The sequence below is a fragment of the Mus musculus genome, chromosome 1 (assembly GCF_000001635.26).
Source record: "Mus musculus strain C57BL/6J chromosome 1, GRCm38.p6 C57BL/6J".
NCBI lineage: Eukaryota > Metazoa > Chordata > Mammalia > Rodentia > Muridae > Mus > Mus musculus.
Window position 1 is genome coordinate 15,293,685 of NC_000067.6, and position 24,998 is coordinate 15,318,682.

At 40.4% G+C, this 24,998-nt stretch overlaps 1 protein-coding gene across 2 annotated transcripts in view; it reads left to right on the forward strand.

Moving 5' to 3' along the window:
* Positions 1-24,998, forward strand: part of Kcnb2 (potassium voltage gated channel, Shab-related subfamily, member 2) — a 436,827-nt gene that overhangs the window by 6,760 nt on the left and 405,069 nt on the right. Inside the window, exon 2 of one of the 2 annotated variants that reach the window (NM_001098528.3) lies at positions 18,679-19,346. In NM_001098528.3, coding sequence (NP_001091998.1) covers positions 18,768-19,346 — 579 coding nt within the window. In that variant the 5' untranslated portion in view covers positions 18,679-18,767. Of the gene's footprint in view, positions 1-18,678; positions 19,347-24,998 lie in introns of those variants that run through there. The other variant, XM_006495597.4, reaches the window with a different exon arrangement.

Sequence of the window (24,998 nt, forward strand, 5' to 3'; positions counted from 1 at the left end):
CTCAGTCTTCTGGGTTCTTCTTCAACCCATTAAATCCAGTTTGTGCTGTTTAGATAGTCTTGGGTGTATGGCCATCCACTCTAGGGTAGTTGACCCACCAGGTAGTCATACCCTTAATGCAGACAGATTATTCTTCTCCTAGCAGCCATCAGCTCTCAGAGAGGAGTGAGCATTCATGGCTCCCTCCCTTCTCCATGCTGAGGCTTTTCCTGGCTTGAGCCTGTGCAGAGCATTTGCATGCTTTTACAATCTCTGAGCTCATATGTGCACCTGCCCTGTTGGGTCTGTAAGATACTCTTCCTTGTACTCGTCTACTGCCTCCGGTTCTTGCAACCTTCTTCTGCCCTTTCTGAAGTGCTTCCTGAACCTTGGAGGGAGGAGAAGTGGTACATATGGGCCGCTTGAAGCTCAGGGTTTCACACTCACTCAGTCTCTGCTCCTTGGCCAGTTGTTAATTTTCATTTACTATAACAGGAAACATCTCTGATGAGGTTTGAGAGATGCACCAATCTACATGTAATAAAGTCATCAGAGCTCTCAGGGCTTTTCCGTAAGTAGGTGAGTTTCATGATGGCTAAGTATAAGCAAAGTAGACAACAACAAGATCAAAACACAGAGCTTGCTAAACACTCACGACAGGCGGATAGTAGGTCCAGTTTGCAGGGCTGGCTGGTGGGGGTGATCTGAGCATAGCTGTCAGAGTCTCATCTCCTAGGTGGGAGTGTCAGACAAGCCTTCACAGATGAAGTGACATCTAAGCTTGTTTTCAAAAGATGAGTCAGCACTCTCCAGGTGGAGAAGGAGGCAGATGGAGCATGCTCTAGGCAGAGGGAACAGCATTCGCAAAGCGTGGTCAGGAAAAGAACTGGCTGGTGATTGGCTCAGTGTGGTAGGAAGTTGATATCAGAGGGGGATGAAGGAAGTGAAGGCATCAGAGTATTGTATGCCATGGTAAAACTTCGGATTTTGTCCCAGAGGACAGGCTATTGGATCATCTGAAATTTAAAAAAAAAAAATCCCTCTTTGTTTTAGGGTCAATTTTCTAAACTGGAGTTTTGAGGTGGTTGAATTACAAGAGATAAGCTGGATGCCTGGAGACTAGCATGCTCTTGTAGAATATACACAGGATAAGATCAAGAACCTACTTTAAACAGGGGTAGGAAAAGGGGGAGGGATCTGTAGGTTTCCTCTTTTCCTTCAGGCCAGTTTTGAGTTTCTTTGACAGTGAAGATTCCTCAAAATCTTCCTAGGTCATACGTGTATTTGTTTTGTTGCCCACGGCCACAACAGCACCATTTTCTTTGTATATTATTTAAACCCATTTTATTTCTTTGCACATGTTTCAAATACTCAAATCTCTAATTGTTACTATCCTAGTTAAAATTATTCTTGCTGTGATGAAGCACCATGGCTAAACACAACTTGTGAAGGAAAGGACTTATTTGGTTTGTATGTACCCATCACCGTTCATTTTCAAAGGAAGTCAGGACAGGAATTCAAGCAGGGCAGGAACCTGGATCCAGGAGCTGATGTAGGCACAGAGGACTGATGCTCCTCAATTATTTATCCTGGCTTGCTCAGCCTGCTTCCTTATTAGAACTCAGGACCACAAGCCCAAAGGTGGTCCCATTTATATCTGGCTGGCCCTCCCCCATCAATCCCTAACTAATAAATTGTCCTACAGGTGTGCTAACAGCCCAATCATATGGAGGCATTTTCTCAAGTGAGATTCCCTCCTCCTCTGTGGCTCTAGCTTGTGTCAAGTTGGCATAAAACTAGCTAGCACAGTTACCTTTGGAACCCTCAACAAAATGGGATTGGATAGTCAGGGAACTTCATGAATCAGATGTTTACCGACAGGCTCTTGTTACTTTGTCCTTTTGGGAAGAGCTAGTGAGTATCTATCATGCAAAACTCCCACCAGGCTGTTACTCTTCTTTAGAATCCCTGATATAGTGAGCTGTTCCGGATTTTAAGGTCTTACTTTCTAGACTTCGGCTATACCGCCTGTCTCTGTTAAAAACTAGCAATTCCTTGCCAAGTCCAAGGCTATTGCATGTAAAAAGCAACCACTCTATACTAACTTCTAATCATTTCCTGAGGAGTTATAGGTGGGCCTTGGAGTTTCTACAGTTTTGCTAGGACAAAGGAGAGGCCACAGGGTGTGGAGTTCTGCATTCATTTCCTCTCTGATGGCCAGTGTCATAATATTTAGATTTTGGTAAAGGCAGTACCTCCAGTCATGGGACCAGTTTCAATTTCAGATTAAGGTAGACTAATGATAATGGCTACAAATAACACTGAATGTAGCTATTTAACATGACATATATTTCTCTAAAAGTTAAATGAAGAGAATGAGGAGAAGAGAAGGAAAGATAAAAGAATGAGAGTGTCATCAGAGATAGAATCAGGGATAGCAATAGGTAGATAGAAAGATAGATGGATAGATAAAAAGATAGATAGATAGATAGATAGATAGATAGATAGATAGATAGATGATAGATAGATAGTAATAGATGATAAATAGATAGATGAGAGATAGCCAATCAGTCTCAACAACTTCTTAAATTCCTTGACTTAAATTCAAGACATTTGGGAGGATACACAACTAATGAATATTTATTAAACAACCCCAACCTAGGTGGGTGGGGGCTGAAAACTAAATCCTTGGCTCAATGGGAGCTTCTTAGCGACAAGTCTCTGAAATGAAGGCAATGCATAAAGTGAGATAGGCACATAGCCATCCAGGCTGTACATTATCTTCCTTCAAAATGAATTAGAGGGAAATCTGTGAGAAGTAAGGTCAATAAGTAGTTAACCCATGCTTTGGGTGGCACACCAAATACTCCTGTCTTCTCTTTGGCTCTCTTCCCAGACTTCTGGGACATGTTCCTGTGGGACACATCTTCCTTCATTCTCTAAAGTCTTACTATTATAAGACTGGTGTGTAGCAGAGTCTGGCTGAGTGCTTTGGGATAAAGGATGGTAATTATCTCATAGACAAGAAACTAATTCTAATTAAATATTAGATGTCATTGCTCCTGCAATGTTTTATAGCATGTCTCACCACAAGGGCTTTTCTACAGGCTTGTATCTCACTGGAGCCCAGACACCAGCCATTTGCTATCTCTCCCTTCCTCCAGACCCTTCCTCCTCTCCATCTAGAGCTGTACCACTGTCCTTTGTCAAGGTGCCAGTGGATGAATCCAAAAGTCAGAGGTAGTTTATTATGCAGAACAATTTAACTCCTGTTTGTCTCACTTTCTCAAGGACACTTGGTTCTAATAGTAGAACAATCTACTGTGAGTTCTTTAATTTTTTTTCTGAAACAAAGAAGCAATTCTTATTGTTCCTTGTAGCCTCTCATTTAAAATTATAGGCAGCTTTTAAGAAACTTGAGCTCAGCAAATATTTATTAGTCACTTTTCAAATAGGAAGCACTCGGCTAGGTCACAGGGTTAAACAAACTGAGTTTTTACCCTCATGGGGTTCCTGTCCACCTGAAAGCAAGCATGGGTACTCCAGTCCTCTTTTCCTGCTGATTGTGGTGACCCTGAGCTATGTCCAAACCACTGATGCTTCTCTGGGTCATAAACTGCTTTGGTAGAAAAGGTGAGGATCCGAATGTGGGCTGCAGTGGGCTGCACTAGGAGAGCTGTGGCACCATGCCGCCATCATTTTCCAGAGTGGACCCTCGGACTTAGCTGTCTGTGTCTTGTTACACCGTCTCCTCCTATTTTAACAGCCAATATGAGCATGTCCTATAAAGGAGATAAGAGAGACATGGATTATGTGACATCTTGGAAAGGTGGGACAGAGGACACATAGCAATCTTCCGTGTCAGACACTGCACTAGCAGAGTATGGCAGGGTGTCCTGTTGAATGGGAGGAGGGCATCAGAACAGCCAGTGCTGGAGGGGGGAGGTTAGACATCAAGGGTAAAAATGTCCATGTCTCAGGATGCTCTGCTTTGTAGGAGCCGAAGGTTTAGAAGAAACCTCTCTTGAGTAGGTTTCAGGCTCCACCCGGTTTCCTTTATCAGAAACACCAATCTGGCACTCTCGAAGGGATTCAGTAGAAAGCTCCATTTCCTTTGCCATCACAATGTGACCAACCTGTCTTTCTTGGACTTCCTCTATAGCTTACCCACAGGGAACCTTGGTTTTCTTACCTTACTCAGTACTTTGTATATTTTATGTCTATGAAATGTAAGCATGTCTTTCTAAGATTCTTTTTTCACCTTTTCTTTCTTTTCCAAAAGATAAACTACCAAGCCAGAGCTCTGCAGTCTGACACTCGTGTACTCTTTACACACTTCTTACCAAGGACAGGTGTTCCAAGAACCTAGAAGGCCCTAGAGTGTGATTGGGGGCCGAGGGCCTAGCACACTTGAAAATAAAGATGGGCAGTAAATAGGAATACAAATACAGATGGACCCATGCTTAGTGCTTCAATGACAACTCCACTCACCACCCTCTCTTGGTCACCCCATCCCACAATCCTTTCCCTACCCACTTCTCCTGAGTATCCCTGTACTCTACCAGTTCGAGTCTCTGTGAGGCTAGGCACTTCCTTTCCCACTGAGGCCAGACAATTCCTAGACTACTATTAGCATAAATTAATTAGAAAACCTAAGTTTCAAATGCAGTGTTATTTACTAACAACCCTGGCATTCTTTTACTGCACTTGGATGTGGCAGCCATTTCTGGAACCCAGTGCCTGCTTTGGCTCAGATGATCTCCAAGGTACCTCCTATGGAAGGGATCTCCATGCAATGGTTCTTATTTCTAACCATAGAAATTGCTGTTTTGATGGCATTTCCTTCACTCTGTAACATGCACAAAATGTAGATACAAATGCAGGGTGTTATCTTTTTAAGTATCTGACTCACGTGACCCTGAATGTTTTCTCAAGCCCAGATGTTCTGACCAGGTTGTGTTTGTTGGAGGAGGGGTGGTTCCTTCTCCTCTTCTCTTCTATTCACACTTCCTAAGTTCTAAAGTTACACAAGTACGTCACTGTCTCCTCTAACAGGATCCCTTTCTTTGACATATTGATTTCTTTTCTCCTGTGCTTATTTATAAAACACGTTTATCAGTTTAGTTCAGTAGCAAAGAGAACAACAACAACAACAACAACAAAATGCAAACTATTTGGTTATTTGGTTCACACACACGCACACATACACATGTACACATATGCATTTTGAAGTTTTAAAAGCAACCCTGGGTCAGGCTCTTGAATTCCTTTCCTACTCCTTTTATGTACACTAACATTCTCCTGACATTACCCTAGAAGAAGAGTGTGATGTCTAGAAGGAAGATTATGACCTATGATGGTAAGGTAACATCTAAAAAGGAATTCTATCTTGATCCTTTCATGCTCAGCCTGAAAGGTTCTGAAAAAAAAATGGGTCCAGGGGCTTTCATACTGAATCTCTCCAGTTCATAAAATCATGATTATTAATCAGAACATCATTAAATATTAACTTACTTTTGAGATAAATGTCACTTTAAATTTGGAATCCTGGCTTTTTCTAAATCCAAGGAGGGAATTTTCATTAGGCTTTATGGAAGGAGTGCACAGAGAAAGCTAGTAAAAATCCACTTCTTGAACTCACCTCTGGCTTGAGTCCGGAGCAGAGCAGTGAAACACTAAGCTTTCAGCATAATAAATGATGTGCAGTCCTATGCTAGCAGCTACAGTACAGGACTACAGCAAGAGCCTCTGTAGACTTTTTAGTCTAAGTAGCTGTTTTCTTGCTAGAATTTCACAACATTAAGAAGGTAATGCTTAATAGGTAGTAGATACTCAATTAATATCTGTTGAACAAATTAACTAATGAACAATACCTCAAAGAATTTAAAAACCAAGCAGCAGCTAATGTTGTGGCTGCCATAAATAAAGCTGTGAATGGAAAGAGTACCTGGGATTTTATTACGCCTCTTCCCCTGGAGCAATGTGCTTAAATTAAAGCGAGAACTTGCAGCCAATTTCAGTGTATTAAGTCCACAATATCATCTGCACCTGTATAGCCCATGCCAGAAGCACAGATACTGCTCTATGCAGTGGTCCACTGGATTCTTGACAGCAACAGTGACTTCGCCCAGTTTGTCTCCTGTGAATGTAATGAACAGTAAAACCTGAGTAACGCACTGCTTCAGAAGGAAGAATGGAAATGAGAAGGGAGTGATGAATCAAAACCAGCATTTTTTATTTATATTCCATGTTCCTTTCCCAGTCTATCACTAAAAAAGTAGAGACAATTAAAGCATGTTGAAGCCAAGATCATCAATAATTACGCTCAGCTAGCTCAGCATGTTTGTAGGTTCAGCTGTGTATGAATTAGTCACTCTATTCCTGTTTTACAATTTTTCTAACTCACTGTTTATATTTATTTGTGAACTAAGAGATTACAAGGTCTAAGTGAATGGAGTAGGTTTGGGAGCCTTGGCTTCTAACTTTCAGTCTGAATAGCTTTGGGGGGGTGATTTAAGCCCACTGATGTTTCACGTCTAAGTTTTTTGACTTTCTAAACACTTTAACATTAACAGAACAAATTTTCAGATATGTCTTGAGCATAGGAATGGAATATTAAGACTGATGCTGGGGAGAGTGGGTGCACACCTTATTAACAAAATGTGGCATTGTGACAGCAGCACACGGGGCTCTGGCCAGCTGTAACTGCAGCCCCCAGGATCAATGAGAGACCTTGTCACAAAAAATAAGGTGGAGGCTAGGCCAAGCTCCACCACCATTCATTTATCAGATATATTTTATAATGCTTTTTCAATATTAGAAATCACTCCTCAAAAATAAACCTATACTTAAATGACAAAGATATACTTAGATATTCTTATTCTGAGGAAGCTGGGGAGTTGACAAATTTCCCAAGAGGAATCTGGAAAGGTTTTAAGTTGGGTCTGCCACAGTGGAATAATTTCTACTGAAAATAAAAAAACACCATATTTTAACAGAATATGTTAAATAATATATTATTAATGTATTGATTTATTAAACAATTAAATTGGTACATATATTAATAACATTAAATATATTTTACTTATATAATTTTAAAGTAAAACATTTTTAAATAAAAATATTTTTATTAATTAGTATTAAATACATGTATTTATTAAGTAAAATGTATTTCAATAATATATTGTTAATAGATTTAATTATTTAATAAATCTATTGATTTAATTCTATTATTTAATATATTTTATTAAAATATGGTGTGTTTTTACTTTCAGTAGAAAATTTTCCACTGTGGCAGTCCCAACTTAAAATCTTTCCAGAACCCTCTTTGGAAATTTGTCAATTCCCCAGATTCATAAGAGTAAGACTATCTTTGTCATTTTACTTTTGAGGAAAAAAATACACACACACACACACACACACACACACATATATATATATATATGTGTGTGTGTGTGTGTGTGTGTGTGTATATATACATATATATAGTGTGTGTGTATATATATGCATATATATATATATATAGTATGTGTGTATCTATGTGGGAAGAGTAACACAGAACACACAGACACACACACACACAAAAACACATATAGAGACATATAAATACACAGACACACACAGAGAAATGTAAATACACAAGATACATAGACACACACAGATGCATAAACACAGGCACACGTACACACATAGAGAAACACATAGAGTCTCACACACACACACACACACACACACACACACACACACACACAGATACTATCTGGATTTCTACCATTCAGAGAAATTCCTCAACATCCTATAAAGTTGGAAAATGAACACTGGATTCAGATAATGCTGGGCATGGGAGAGTCCTGCAACCAACATTTACCATTTGTGTCATTTTGTATAGGAAGTTTGCCTTTCTGAAAGTCAATCTGTTAGCAAACAATACTAATACTCATCCCAACCCAGGCTAAAAATAGAGAAGACACCTCGCCGTCAGAATTAAGTGGAATGAGCTCGGGGCTGCACAGGATGAGCACAGAGTATTTGGGAGATGACAACAATGATAATTATTAGCAAAGTTCACACATCAAATGATATCATAACTTGGGCTCTGTTTCAGATACAGCTCCAAGGACATCCCACCTTCTAGGAAATGTAAATTTTCCTTATGGACATTGAAATCTTAAGCCGAAATCAAATCCAAATTAAGTCTCTGAATCTCATTGCCATATCTATTTTACACTCTCATGCTCTCATGTTGTGAGCCTCAGTGCATGAGGTTTTCTGAGAAGACACAGCATGCTTTAAGGTTTTGTCATCACCAAATCTAGTATACCAGACTTTCCTTGAGGGGAAATAATGGGGAAATGCATCATAGCACATAAGAATTGCAAGCAGAAAGAACATCCCCGAGTAACCACGTGACTCCTCTCAATTTTTTTAGCAATTTCCCTGGTTCTAGACAACAATTCCCTCTTCTACTGTTCTTGCTTTTGAAATTATTTATTTCAAGACTGTATCATCCGGTACAGATCACATGAACCCAGGGCTTCAATCAGTTCATCTGTGGTCCCTAATTTTCACACCTAGAAAGTCTAGACTATGGAAGGAAAAGTCTAGAAACTGTTGATGGGAATTGTCAGATTCATTTTCTAATTCTCAATTGTTTCCACATTTTCTTAGGTCATGCTAAATTGTTATTGCTTGCAGGAATTAACACCCTAAGGTTCATAAGTGTGAGGAGGTCATCCTGTCCATCTGCCTTCAATCCTTTCAATTAACTGTTTGTCATTATTGACAAACCCTATCTGTTTTACAACAGAGACACCTGGCAGTTAAGTCATCAGGCAGGGATGGATACAGAAAGGAATATGTAAACACTACCATCTACAGACAATGCTTAAAAATAATGCTTAATGATATGTCCTGACGATGAGAATGGACAGAAAATACTATTCACAAGGGACAGAGACAAAGTAGTATCTATACTTCAAGACCTCTTCCCTTTACTAACTGATGATGAAGAAGAGGGAGGAGGAAGAGGAGGAAGGAGAAGGAGGAGGAGGAAGGAGGAAGAGGAAGGAGAAGGAGAAGGAGAAGGAGAAGGAGAAGGAGAAGGAGAAGGAGAAGGAGAAGGAGAAGGAGAAGGAGAAGGAGAAGGAGAAGGAGAAGGAGAAGGAGAAGATAATAATAATAATACCACCAAGCATTCTGATGTTTAAATGCTGTCCATTAATATGATTTTCCTTCCATAGTAGAGTCAGGGACATATCAACTTTCCATCAGAAAGACAAAATGAGGGCTCAAGGCAAACCAGAGGAGGATCAGGTGGAGAGGGGAGAAGAGAAGGGGAAGAAAGAAAGGAGAGAGGGAGATAGAGACGGAAGAGGGAGAAAGGGAAGGAAAGAAGGGAAGGAAGAAGGCAAGGAGGAAGGAAGGAAGGAAGGAAGGAAGGAAGGAAGGAAGGAAGGAAGGAAGGAAGAAAGAGAGGGAGGGAGGGAGGGAGGGAGGGAAGGAGGGAGGAAGGGAAGGAGGGAGGGAGGGAGGGAGGGAGGGAGGGAGGGAGGGAGGGAGAGAGAGAGAGAGAGAGAGAGAGAGAGAGAGAGAGAGAGAGAGAGAGACAGGAAGAGAAATAGGGAGGGAGGGAGGGAGGCAATCTGCCTGACTTCTGACTATGACTTTGCTGTTTTCCTAAGAGAGTGTGAAGGCACAATATTAGTCCATTGTTAGCTCTGTTGTTGTTGTTGTTGTTGTTGTTTGATGCTGTTGTATCATTGTGTCATGCCTGTCTACCATCACTGGATTTAAGTTCCATGATGTAACCAGTGGTCTTAAGCAGAGTGGTTCCTCATAAATATTTGCCCACAGTTGAAGAAGAAAGGACTCTAAATGATATTCCAAAGGATACAAGAAAGCATCATAATAGACTAAGGGCCTCTCCTCCCATTGATGACCGACCAGGCCATCCTCTGCTACATATGAAGCTAGAGACACAAGCTCTGGGGGGTACTGGTTAGTTCATATTGTTGTTCCTCCTATAGGGTTGCAGACACGTTCAGCTCCTTGGGTACTTTCTCTAGCTCCTTCATAGGGAACCCTGTGTTCCATCCAATAGATGACGGTGAGCATCCACTTCTGTATTTGCCAGGTACTGACAGTACCTCACAGGAGACAGATTTATCAGGGTCCTGTCAGCAAAATCTTGTTGGCATTTGCAATAGTGTCTGGGTTTGGTGATTGTTTATGGGATGGAGCCCCAGGTGGGTCAGTCTCTGAATGGTCCTTCCTTCAGTCTCAGCTCTGAACTTTGTCTCTGTAACTTCTTCCATGGGTATTTTGTTCCTCATTTTAAGAAGGAACAAAGTATCCACACTTTGGTCTTCCTTCTTCTTGAGTTTCAAGTATTTTGCAAATTGTATCTTGGGTATTCTAAGTTTCTGGGCTAATATTCACTTATCAATGAGTTCATATCCTGTATGTTCTTTTGTGATTGGGTTACCTCACTCAGGATGATATCCTCTAGATCCATCCATTTACCTAAGAATATCATAAATTCATTGTTTTTAATAGCTGAGCAGTACTCCTCAACAGAGGAATGGATACAGAAAATGTGGTATATTTACACAATGGAGTACTACTCAGAAAATGACTTTTAAGATAACTAAATACAAAATTTAATGTGATAACCACTGTTGATATAGACTAAAGATACCTGGCTCTAAGAAGTCTTAAAATGGGAGAACTGTTGTATACAGTTAAGGCAGCCAGAGGGACCTAGAATGTCAGAGGTAAGTTGATACCTCGAGGAAAGATGAGGGGGAAGTGCTGTACAGATGTTTTTATGGTAGGGAAAGAATAGCATGAATGCCGGCTTGTTTTGTGTGTCAACTTGACATAAGCTGAAGTTATCACAGAGAAAAGAGCCTCTGTTGAGATCAACGAGAAAATGTAAGGCATTTTCTCAATTAGTGATCAATTGGTGAGGACTCAGCCCATTGTGGGTGGTCCCATTCCTGGGATGGTAGTCATGCATTCTATAAGAAAGCAAGCTGAGCAAGCCAGGGGAAGCAATTTAATAAGCAGCATCCCCTCCCTGCTTCAGCTCCTGCCTCCAAGTTCCTGTGCTGTGTGAGTTCCAGTACTGACTTCCTTTGGTGATGAATAGCAATGTGGAAGTGTAAGCTGAATAAACCCTTTCCTTAGGTCATGATGTTTGTGCAGGAATACAAACCCTGACTAACACAGCATGAAAACATAAATGAAAGAAGATTCCAGGGCTTTGAGCGAGGTCAACAGGTTGAAAGATGTGTGGGAGAAATGGAGAGCCAAGTAGAGTTGGGTGTTGTGGACTCTGTGTCTTCATTCTGAGAGCTTGGAACCCTGAGAAGCACCTTTGACAAGAAAGGACCCTGAGCTGCTGAGGGCTACATCTGAAGTAGGCAGAGTCACTTGGAGAGGTTCCAAACAGAAGAAGGTGGTCATTATAGAGACTGGACTGAGAAGCAGAGGAAATAGATTCTGTGAGGTATTCCCCTCTCTGTTTGGCTACTGCCATTGCCTTTCTTTTAAAAGAACAATAAATAAAATGCAGGTTGGAGTTTCTTGCTTCAATATTTTGATATGAGCATAGCTCTTCAAAACTCTCACTAATGGTTTCAACAGCAAAGCATGGAAGCAGACTTGTCTCAGCAAGTACAGGTCTGGGTTCTAGTTCAGTGCCATAGGGGCCAAATGATGTCAGCTTAGTCATATGACCTTATTAGAGCTCAGAGTTAAAACTTTAAATAAAGGGAGCATATCCAAGTTCTCTTCTGCCATACTCTTCATTCTAGTCTCCAAACACAGGCATGTACTAAAGCATGTTGTAATGTCCAAACACAGGCATGTATTCAAGCATGTTGTAATGTCTAAGCACAGGCATGTATTCAAGTGTGTTGAAGCATGTTGTAATGTTTGTGTTTGAAGGGATAGAGAGAAGTCTTCTTGCTGAAGAGAACTCACTGCTCTTCTAAAGACCTGAGTTCAGTCCCCAGCACTCCATGTAGATGACTCACAACATGCTGTAATTATAGCCCCGGGGAGTCTGACACACTCTGGCTCCAGTGGTCCACACAGACACATACATACACCCACAGAAACCACACACTCACAGAAACACACACACACACACACACACACACACACACACACACACACACAAATCAGAAAAAGAAAGTTACTTGAGCCTTAAAAAGAGTTAAAAGTCCATGTTATGTGCTGGACTCTGGAAAGTATGGAAAGGAACATATTGTATGTTTACTAATAACAGGGCCCAACTGAGAAATATTATTTGTGCAAAAATCATATTCCTGAAAGTTTTAAATTCATCATTATGTGATTTGAAACTATTAGAAGGAGCCTAACATCATGTTCAAATTCTATCCAAATTTCATAAATATTTTTAAATTTAGTTTCATAGAGGCTAACTTTGCTTTATGCCAAACATCCAAATGGAGTATGGAATGTAAGCCAATCATCCAAGGAGCAGATTGTAGCATCCAGACAGAACCCCAGGTAGTAACTGTAGCTTGTGATTTTGCTTTCAAAAGATTTGTGAGGCCCATTGCTTGCCATACCTTCCAGGGCTCTGAGCATCTCTGTTAATTATTTTCTGTTTTTTTCACCCTCTCTCATCTTTGTTTTTTTTTTTTTTTTCCCCTTTACTCCATCATGACTCTGGGAAGACTTTTATAAAAAGAGACATTTGAAATAACACACATCAGGTTCCAGCATAAATGCACACTCTCCATCATAATACTAAACTCTACTTGAATGGCCAGGTACTACTTTGAAGGTTGATCATTATGACATATATAAACAAATATGAAAAAACAGGATGGCAGTGATTTGAAAGAGAACAAGGAGGTGAATATGGGAAGGTTCAGAGGTAAGAAAGGAAAGGGGGAATAATGTAATTACTTTATAATCTCAAAAAAATAAAAGAAATATTTTTTAAAGAAGCACTAAAAGGACCATTGGTCTGAAAGTAAGTCTAGAGCCTTTATGCTCTAAATATAGCAAACACACACATAAGTGGTCTAATTCTTTAAATACTTTTGTATTCTAGTGAAGAAAATGGTGTCTAAATAAAATAGTTTATTTAGAGATTTGGGGACGTCTGTGTTATTGAAGAATGCTCATATTTCATCTTCTTTAATGCCTGTCTTTCCCTTCTGACTGTGGCCCAGCGCATCCTGTGACCACAGAAAGGCAAAGCTTTTGGGATCTATTTGAGTGCATCTAAAAAAAGCATTTTTGTACCAAGGATAAAAGTTCTAGGTGTTTTTTTTTTAAACTGAAGAGTAAATAGTTGTGCTAAAACCAAGGGTCATACGACATGAGTGGCCTTTGTTTGCAGAAGAGAGTTGGAACCCTGAGCTCAGACCACAGCAGCATCTCAGTCCTTACTGGAGCCTGACTTGCAGAGAGGGTCCAGGCAGTTTGGAATTCAGTAGTATTACTGGTTTGCTCAATTTTCTTAGAATTCTTAAAAGGTTCCAGGAGCTCTGCATAGAATGTCTTGACATAAGAAGCTTCATGGATTTTTAAATTGTTAGTTATTTTAAGTTTCTTTCACTTTTTTGTTTTAAAAGATTTTAGCAGGGAGCTGATTTTTTTTTTTAATGATTTCACTGTCATCCAGCAGTTACTATGTCTTTAGATATCAACCACAGATAATCTTTGTGGCTTTCTGAGATAGGAAAAAAAAAAACCTACAAAAATCTACTCTTTGATACATACATTAAATTTTAAGAAGCAACTGCATAGCTAGATATGGATCTTCAAGACTTGAAGGTCTCAAAGCTACTTGTTTGCACATACCTGGGGATCTTGGAACAGCCACATACAACTGAAAGGGAGCACCAGTGAACCCTTTAGAAACACTTGCTTTGTGTTTGAAGAATCACACACGTGACTTACCCTGCATGGTTACACCAAGCAAGTGTCAAGTGTATGACATAATGCTAGTATTTTTGAGTCTGCAGGGGGAAAAAAAGAAAAAAAAGAAAACCTCCTCCTCAAACCTGGAGCCTGAAGCTGTAATTATGATGCCATGATCAGAAAGTTGTGTTTTGTCAGCTTCGGCCCTGGACGGGTGGCAGCATAATTCCACACTGCTGCTGGGAGCAGGGTGCAGCTGTGCAAGCTTCGGGGTTTGTTGTTGTTTACTGTTTAAAGAGTCTCTCTCTTCTTAGACTGGTGAGGAGACTCGGAGTATGGTTGCGCTGGCTGCCCGCTCTGCTGCAGGCTTTACATTCAGTCAGTTCAGTCAGGACAAAATACCAACTCCCAAAAGAAAATACCCACTGCAATTTCACACCTGACATTAGTGTATGCCCTCATTTGTAACTGGTCATTTACATAATACATTAATACATTACATAAATAATTTACATACATTTACATAATACAGTGACATATTACATACATAAATTCTACAGTTTCTTAACACCTATAGTTTAAGTATTGAATCATTACATTTGATATTTGATTTATATACAAGTTGAATTATGTGATTGATTAATTTTTATGGGGCAAAATTATTATGATCGACACAATTTCACATATAAGATTATATGTGGGAAAACACAGTAGTATGCCCTCTTTCATTACTAAAATTAAAAACGTAAATTTTATGAACACTCTGGAGTGATAAGACATGATCCCTAACCCCGAGGAAATTGACAGATTCATTATTAGAAGTAAAATTAACACAGCAGAAAAGGACATAGGTTAAAAGTGCAATGTTACAGGATAGAAAATTAACCAAATACTAAATAAAGTGAAGGAAACTTTTATGATATTCAGAATTTAGTCTTGTCTAAGCCATGATAAAAGCTGAAAGGCTCTTAACGTGAATTATGCAAACCTCCTTCTATTAGGAAGCTGGAAGTGGGAGAAAAAGTCTTCCCTGATTTGGAGATAGTCTGAGTTTATTCCTGTTTAAAGTAAACACAGAGACTGAAGGGAGGATGGAAAGGGCCACAGCAAAAGAGCAAGTGAGTGTTATAGAACGTGAGAGAATCATAGATGAGGAAATGTCATTGTCTGTGGACAAGGAAACCACAGTGCAGTCAGACAGGTTAAATGCAGAAAGCTCTGCCCAAGCAGAAGAGGGTATTATGGCCCTTGGACACCCTTCCAGGGAAAGCAACTTGGGGCAGTCACAGTAGCATGTGTTGGAGGCTGATGCAGAAAGGGCTGCTTGAGATTATAGTCAGGAGTCTGAGAGTAGATTAGAAAACACCGGGACGGCTGGTTAGTCAGGGAGAGAGAGTATGAAATATTATCAGGGAGGGGCTGTGGTAACTCAATAGTAAGGCAAGTATTTACCTTAGTAAGTACCAAGGACTAGGCTCAGTCTCCAACACCTGAAAAATGATATCAGCTTGGTTTGCATATTTTTGTTTCTTTCCAAATAAGACAAGGTATCTTCATCTTGGGGGGGGGGGTTATATTAAAAGGAGCTATAAAAACAACTTTGGGAGGTAGCGTAAATTAAAAAATAATATTCTCAGGTTTTGTGGTTATTTCTCAGATTGTTGGAATGGAATGACATTGTAGACATACATATTAGGACGAGAGCGATGGAATAGAAGCAGGACTATAACTTGTAGGGTGGAGGAGACATGGGGAGGGGGAATTCAAAGAGGAAAGGCAAGAGGGGAGATTCATAGGTTTATAGACACAACGGGTCAGTGAATTTTCAAGGTTTGGTTGTCAAGGCTGACACTTCCCCAGAATTATTGGCTTATCTTGAAAGCTTTTTTGACTCTCTGAACACTGCTCACTATTCTGTAGCTACTAAAGAACTGATGTCTTTGCTTATTAGGAAATAAGCAGAACGTTCTGCCAAAGGTGAATGATGAAACCATTCAATGTTACGCCCTAAGGAAATCAAATCAACAGGGCTCTCACCCTCATTGCTCTCGGCTCTCTTCCCTTTGAACGGAAGGCATTGGATTTCAGTCTGTCTTTTTTCGTGGGATCTGTAATCAACACTGGATTTCTTATAATAGAACATTCTTGATCAGTGAAGAAGACATTTTGAAATCTAAACCTTCTGACCTCTCTTTGCTTTTCACCGAAATACCCTTTGAAAAGGAAGGTTCTGTATGTCATGGGAGTGAAGCTACTTAAGACAAATGATATCAAACTGGTGATGCTGCTGCAGCATTTAGTCTTGATAATCATGTTACAAGATGACAGGTCTCGCTCTACCCTTGATCACAAGTAGGAAATGTTTCTATCAGATTCAGGTTGATTCTCTCTCTTTATCATAGACCTCATACATAGGGTAACTAATTAAAGCACTGTTTATCTTAGGCAGAAGGCATGATATTCCAAAAATGTAGATGCATTTTATGCTTGCTTGCATTTGTGATGGCTGTTCATGGTTGTGAATTGGACATACCCAGAAGGAGAGAACCTCAGCTGAACAATACTCTTCATCAGATTAGCCTATAGGCAAGCCTGCAGGGGATTTTCTTCATCACTGATTGCTAGAGGAGGGTCTACCCCATGGTAGAAAGTGCCACCCTCGGCAAGTGGTCCTACGTTATAAAAGGAAGCTAACTGAACAGGAGCAATGTATGTATACTCATGCATTCAGTTAGTAAGCAGCATGCTTCCACAATCTTTGCTTCAGTTCCTACTTCCAGGTTTCTGCTCAAATCCTTGCCCTGGATTCCCTCAGTGATGGTCTGTGATGTGGGAGTATAAGCCAGATAAGCCCCTCTTCTCTAAGTTGCTTTTGGTTCATGTTTTATCACAGTAACAGAGAAGCAAAGTAAAACAGTGTCCAAGTTCTAAGCAGTCTGGCCTAACTGCCTGTTGATCATGTGAAGTGCTCAGACTCTGTGGGGGGTTGTGGTATTAACAGGGTACATCCAGACAGTAGAGGAACATCTAGGTTCACCATTGGAATTGCCATATATATATCAGTGTCAGTAAGATGCCCAATGTGAACACAAATAACAATGTCAACACAGTGCATACATTATTTGAAGGTTCAATTCTCAATAGAGAAAAACGGATGAGACCCATAAGCCTAGGTCTTAGAAGGCCAAAAGATATCCTAGCATTTATTTAAGAAATATGAATGTGCTTTTTTATCATTCATTTTCCATTACTGGTGGAAAATGAAATCTCAGGAAGATCTGTGAATGTTTTTATTTTATTTAGATGTATTTCTTGGACTGAGGTCTTTACACAGAGTGTCTAATTCTCTTTCTGTGATGCCACCCACCCCTTGTGGATTAGATATTATTCTGTTTTCTATGAAGGAGGAGTTCAAACACAAACAACTCTAGCAATAATTATAGTCCCTTTTCAATTCGTGAAATGGACATTTTAAAAAAATCAGATATGAAGGAAGTATGTGTGTGTATGTGTGTGTGTGTATGTGTGTGTATGTTATGTGTGCACTCTGTGTGTGTGTACTTAAAACAGTCCTATAACTATCTGAAAAACTCCCAATTCAAATATACTCGCTATTCATGTCTAAAATGCTTCTTATATCTACTACTATTCTTATATCTATCTACTGTTTCTTCAGAAGACAAATGTATACTCATTTGACAGGATACTTGACCTGCAGATGGAGAAATAAATTTAACTTACAGGTAGAGAATCCTAGGGTTTGCAGGAACTGCCATGCATATTACAAGAAAGTTCTAGCCATAAGGACTTTTGGGATCTAAAAGTTCATCACTTCCATCCCAGCCACTGACTGTGATACATGACATTTAACATTAAAAAGGATTCTGTGGGCTGTTCAAACTCTGTGATTTCCTGCCAAAAACACTCAGAAAATATGAACCACAAAAATTCCTGTTGCTTCAGATGATAATAGAGACCGACAAGGGAAGAACACTGGATGTCAGTTCTAAACACATAGTGCCCAATGAAAAAGAGATATAAAGTAAAAGAAGGCAAACTACTAACATACACTAACATACTACATACGTGTACAGCATGTACCCATGCCTGAATGAGCCCCAAAACTTCACTTATAAATTTTTCTGACTCTTTGATGCCTTATAGAAAACAAAGAATCAACCCAATATTTAAATGAGGATTTTTATATGTGGTGAGTGGTTTTCAGATGGTCAACACGAGAAGTTGGGCCAATTTTAATGGCAATTGGAGTGACACATACCAGGAAGGCTAGGGATTTGGCTCTGTGCCTTGGTTCTGGGGTCTCCGTAATTGCGGAAGATGTGTAGGCAGTTTCTGGGAGATATAAATGGTCAGCCCCTGCATTTGCATGAAGATGCAAGGCTCAGGTGCTCTCAGAGTCTGGGTTGGATAGCTGGGTATGGCCCTGAGGAAGATCATCCACCCGAACAGGACCTGACTGGATAGGTTGGAGGCACAGGCAGTATAACTCGGCCAGAGCTTTCTCTTTGAGGCCTTCATCAGCACCTGCAGTTTTCCAGCAATTCCAGAAAGAGGACTAAGGTGATATAATTGGTCTTTTCAACTTACAGATGTATACAAATGCACACACAGCTTCCTCTATGAACTTCATTATGTTGCTTTCAATGCCTTATTACTCACAACATAGGTATGCAATTACAAAATAAATGACTATTAATAACTTACCTGGTTGTGACAGGCAGTCCTGTGGGAGCAATGTGAATAACCAAACTTTCTTGTTTTTTTTTTTTCCAGCTGATGTGGCGATGCCTATTCCAGAGGAATCCTGCTTCAGGTGACTTCCTTTCTAAGGACTCTAGCTCTGTGGCTCTGTCCAGTTCAAAATGGCAGAAAAGGCACCACCTGGCTTGAACAGAAAGACATCCAGGTCAACACTTTCTCTTCCTCCAGAACCTGTGGACATTATCCGAAGCAAAACATGCTCTCGGAGAGTTAAGATCAACGTAGGGGGCCTTAACCACGAAGTCCTGTGGAGAACTCTGGACAGGCTTCCCCGGACACGCCTGGGGAAGCTCCGCGACTGTAACACTCACGAGAGTCTCCTGGAGGTGTGCGATGACTACAACCTTAACGAGAATGAGTATTTCTTCGACCGACATCCTGGAGCCTTTACATCTATTCTAAACTTCTACCGGACGGGGAAGCTCCACATGATGGAGGAAATGTGTGCGCTCTCTTTTGGCCAAGAGCTGGATTATTGGGGCATCGATGAGATCTACCTAGAGTCCTGCTGCCAAGCCAGATACCATCAGAAGAAAGAGCAGATGAACGAAGAACTGAGGAGGGAGGCGGAGACCATGCGTGAGCGTGAGGGTGAGGAGTTTGATAACACCTGCTGCCCGGAGAAACGGAAGAAACTTTGGGACTTGCTGGAGAAACCTAACTCGTCCGTGGCTGCAAAGGTATGAACACATGGTGCTGAGTCATCGGTGTAGCTAGAAAGGGTGTGGCTCAGTGAGTGTCAATTTCTTCACTGCTTTGGTAAAACAGAACAAACCATGGCCTCACAGGTAATGTAAAAGTCCTTCTCAGCTTCATAGGTTGGCAGATGTAGTCATTCTTCCTGTGTGATGCCGTAAGTGTTAGTCTGTGGGAAATATTGTCTGTATGGACAGACCTGGATCACAGGAGAGCTCTGATTTTCATGATGTACCACAAGGTGTGATGGTGGAAGAAGCCGTAACTGGGAGTCTTGTAGACATGGACATGAGCATCATCTTTGGTCAAAGAGGTGCTGCAAAAGTAGCAAAAGCGACTCCTGGCCTGGCCTGATTCAGCGGAAGTGCAGAGAAAGAGAAGAGCACATAGTCCAGAAAACGGAGGGGGCATATGCTAGAGCAGGGAACCAGGAGCAGTATAAAGCATGGGCATGCGCGGACACACACACACACGGAATATTACCATGTCTCAGAGTTTATGAGGTGTTTCTTAAAATGAAGGCAAATTCAGGTTTTTCATTGTGCTTGCATATATAGCCAAATCTGAGTTAGTTTTCTGTCACTGACTTTTATGTTTGATTATAATGCATGATTCTGTTTGTCTAATTTTATCTAGAGCTTCAAGGGTGAACAAAAGACAGATTTCCGTGCCACATATTCAATTATATCTTGCAGTATGAGCAATACATGAAACATCAATTGTCCTTGACTGCAGGAGCAAGCACAGTAGCATCTATGGTTCATTCCTGAATGATGACTTGGAGAAGGTAGATAGGAAAAGTCATCATAGGAGGTTTTCTGATAACATCTTTATTTCCAAATTTCTTCCCTCTGTAAACACTAGTGGCTACGGAAGTATAATAGAGCATAGGAGCTTTTTGACCAGTAGTGAAGATTCTACAGGATCAGGTGCAGCATAAATAATGAAAGCAGCTGATATAGATGATGAATATGGTGTGATGGTGGTTGGTTTATCTGCATTGGTTTCCGGTTGACTCCAACAGCGTTTTACTTTCTGGGCAGGATGGCACTTTAAATATGAGAAACTGTGTTTCCTTCATACACATTGAGGAAATGTCTGTGCAGCAAATAGACAACCTCAGTAGTTTCTTCTTTTCTTTTATCTTTTTTTTTTTTTTTTGGGTGATGGAAGTCCTCGGTTTGCTCTTGATTGTCCTGTGTTTAGGGAGCAGTGTGTCATCCATGGGGCTCAGTTGGGAATGCTGTTGCTTTCCCTGGAGATAAGTGTTCAGTTACATAATTGAGCTCCTGTTGAAAATATGGAATGGCTTTTGAATGTGAGTAAAATAGACCCTATATTTAAGTGAACATTGTAAAAGTAAAAAATTAACTTTCTACAGAAGACTTTCAGCAACAGAGGAACTAGTTATCATTATACCAAAAGTTCCAGGAAGAGTTTAACCAATTATGAAAGATTAATCAGGTAAATAAAAAAAACTTGAATTTAATATGATTTATTTTATCATAATATTATTGATGTATATTTTGAGGAAGAGAGCTAGCATAGAAAATATTTCAAATATGTAATGTTTCCTTCTTTAAGATTTTTTGCTAATGCTAGGATAGGGTCATAACAATTTTTCAGACAAGGCAATATATTTGATTTCTAAAGTTTAGAAGCAGTAACTAGTCCTTTATCTCTAAGTAAATGATACTAATAATGGCTTACTGTAGTATACACTATGATTATTTAAGCTTGCTTTATAGAGATATGTGCTTATAACAATAAATAAAAACTACAAGAGTCTTTCACATTTTTAGATTGTTATGAATAGCAACTTTGTGTCCACATTATTAATAGGGAGTGACTTTGAAACTGTAAGGACTGTCATAAAATGTTGACATTTATTCCAGTGTCCACATCTTCTCTCTATTTCAGTGGAACTGTTATGGAAATTTGTATGTCTGGTTCTATAGTACTTTAATGAAAAGTGTTCCTCTTTCATCTGAGCTTTGAAGCTTTGAACAAGCTCTGCATGATGTTCAGTGTAAACTGATGTCTTCTTCCACATTCTTCATGAGCAAGAAAACTTGATATATTTGTAGATGGATTCGGAGGGATGAGAGAGTGAGAATAATGTTTCGTGGATTAAGAACACGTACTTGTTTAACATCTGGAGTGAAGTGACACTCCAGTCCTCACGATGTTTATAGGTTCTGAATATATCAGGATTCCTCATGTGCATGAAATTCTGTTGTGTGAAAACCTGGGGAATCACTCAGTGTTCTTAGGAGGCAGAGCAGTCAGAGATCTGTGGGTCTGGTGGATCCATCCTTACTTCCTTTCTAATCATTGTTGCTTGGCTGCGCTCATGCTCCACGTGCACTGTGCCTTTACAGCAGAAACTTGTGAAGATGCTCCCATCTTCCCAAAATTCAAAGCTTATCCTTTTATCTCTGGAATTTCACACCAATGAAAATTCTGAGTTTTTTCCTCTTTTGATTTTTCTATATTTTTTAATTTATCTGTAATTTTTTTTGTAATAAAGTATAGTTAGGCATGGTGTTGCATGGCTATCATCCTAGTTCTTAGGATGAAGAGACAGGAAAATTGCTGGTAGATAAATCAGCCTAGGCAGTATATCTAGTTTCAGGGAAGCCTATGCTATGTTCTGAGTCTGAAATTATTTGCCATTCCAACCATACTCCTTGTGAGGCAGGAAAACTTCTGGTTAGAAAATTCATCATAAGTTAAGACATCTTCTTGCTGATATCGACTAATATTCAATAATTGAGTAGCAATTACTCAGCCATGGTGTGTGCACCTGCTACAATGCACATTCTCACTCCTGACTGGCTATACTTTATATGTGGGTAAGATCCTGGCAGTAAGAGTTTGAATCTTAGGTAACAGGCTCTCCATTGTCACCTAATGAGCTACTTTACCACTTAACTCTCAGATGTATTAGAACAACAAAGACAGAGAGGGCATAAGAACAATGTCTGCTTCAATTGTCTCTGTTTGACAAATTAGCTTGTGTATGTATGCATAGATACAGTGAACCATCATTACACTTTTCATAACATATGGAAGGTATGGTAGAAACAGTCTCTCTGGGCCCCAGGCATGGTTCAGTGCTAAGAACTGGTCAGACATGGGTGTCTGATTTTAACACCACAGCCGAAGGGAAATGCTTTTGTCAGTTCTTGGTGGTATGGTATGACCTATGGTCTGGTATTGCAGCCTAAGTTTACATTTGTAAGATGGATTTTATCTTCTTTCAACCCTGTCACTTTATCTTGGTACCTATAATCACCTTCATGTTGAGAAACTGTATGGAGTTAAAATTATATACCGCTTGCAAATTTTGGGTCCTTGCCTCACGGGCCTGTAAAATTACTGGGACACCTGTCTGAATACATGTGACAGGAGATTACTGGCTCTGGTATCCTTTCATATGGCTGTGGAAAGCCAAAGGCCAGGATTAACCCAATGCCAGTTTACTGGGCAGTAGCTTGGAATTAGATTTGAGCCTGTAACTCTTCCAGGCTGAAACAATTTAGTCTGTTTCCAGATTCAGCGCATTTTTCTCTCGTTATTTGGCCTTTTCCAAGGGAGCTACAATAGCTATTTCCTATACATATCCCTGACAGGGACTTAAATCTAAGAGATGTTTTGACGATTTGAGGGATAATGGATGCTGTCTCCTGTAGTGCCCCCAGGCTTGAGGTGGAGAACAGAGACACACAGGTGCCTACATTCTGAAGTAGATCGGACTCACTGGATACCACACAAGGCCACACTCTGAATGTCTGAAGACAGCCATGAACTAAGGAAATCAGCTCAGTGTCCAGCCCACCCATAGCCTTAGCCTGAGCATAGCTGGACATGGCTGCAGACCAGTGGTTGGCAGTGGGCCCATCTCAGGCTGAGGCAACATAGGGAAACTGAGCTTGAGGCAGCCCTGACCTGATAAGAGCAAGATGCAAAAATGCTTTTTTCTATTCAATGTAACCAGACAGGGAGAGCCACCCAGCAGCTTGTCAGGCATAGCCTGGAGTCAGGGGTAAGTCCTAGATCTTGTCCAAATGCTGTTGAGTCCTATCATTTGTATAACTACCCACCTCATACACTTTCCCCACTATTCTTGAGATTGTCTTTCTTCCCCTTTCCCTCCTCGCCCTTCAGGTCCTGCCCCCGACCCCCACCCCTCCCACCCTCCTAGTCCCCTATTAGTCTTCCTTCTCCTTCTTCCTCCTCTTCCTCTGTCCTTCAACAGCAGCCTCATTTTCATGATGGACTCTTTATCCTCCTCCTCCACACTCCCCTTCCTCCTCTTCTTCTCTTATTCCTCCTCCCTCGTATCCACTCATTTCTTCTTTCTTTCATCCTTGGCAAATGGTTGTATAGCTTAAGGGAAGTGGGAGGGATGAACTGGGAAGATGCTTTTCAACATGTTTTTATTAATAGCCACCTAAAGAGAAAAGATAAAATTTCCCCAAGGAAAAGGGAAAAAAATAACAAAAAATTAGATGGAGTAACATTTTTCAGATAGAATGGAGCTCAGGCTACTATAAATGGTCATTTTGTCTAGGTCTCCTCAGGCTTTCCCTTTAGTCTCCCCCCTTCACCCCCTTGCAAGGGTTATTGTTTCCGCTGAAGTTGCAGGACTCCTGGAAAAGGAGATGACACTGAACCCTGTCTTTGCCCTCGTCTCTCCATACTGTGCATGGCCATCATGGATAGCAGGGCCCAGCTCAGTACCTAAAGCAATTCTGGACCTCCTACTCCATGGATACCCAGGGTCAATGTCCAGAACTTTCTACCATTCTTACTCTGTATGCAATAATTCCTTTAAAAACATACCATCTCTTATACCACTGTATTGTTGTGTGGTCCTTAAAAATCATGGAAATAATAAAGGAAAATATATCAAAAGCAACAAACCCCCTATGAGCTTATCAGGGAGAAAGAATATATAGCATTCTCATTCTTCTTAGAGTATGTTGATCAATTCTTCTAATGCTATGAATGAAAAGGGTACTAGAAGAGGGTCATAGGTGATTTTTGTTCAGTTCAAGAACTGTCAGAGGTTGACTTGTGGGTGTCTATACAGAGCCAAGCTCTGCCTATGATACTCTCCATTTAACTGTGTGATGTTTCCCTTGTGATCAAAGCTAAGTGACAATAACTATTTGCACAATGAATGGACTCATGTGCAGATGACTGATGCAATGTGATCCCACACAGAAATCTGCCTGTATTCATGCGTGTTTGTGATGTATGCTGGTCTGTAATTCAGTATGAGCCTACACAAGGAGAAATCTGCCTGCACTCATGCACGTGTGTGACGTGTGCTGGTCTGTAATTCTTACCTAGGATTGACAGTTGGCTAAGTACCACACCAGGGGCTTGCTTTGATGTGCCTCAGTTTCCTTTCTCCCTTTCTTTCTGAATCCACATCTCTCCTTTGCTGTCTTCATTCATAGTGTTGAAATAAAGCCAGTCTGTGTTCTTTGCTACCACAGTGTAAGAGTTCAGTGGTGTCAACAGGCTATGGAGATGTACACAATGTGGCCAGGATGTGGAGGGGAAACTTGGAGGGTGATTTTTTTTTATTAAAAAAAAAATAGAGCCTCATCTTTGCAGACAGA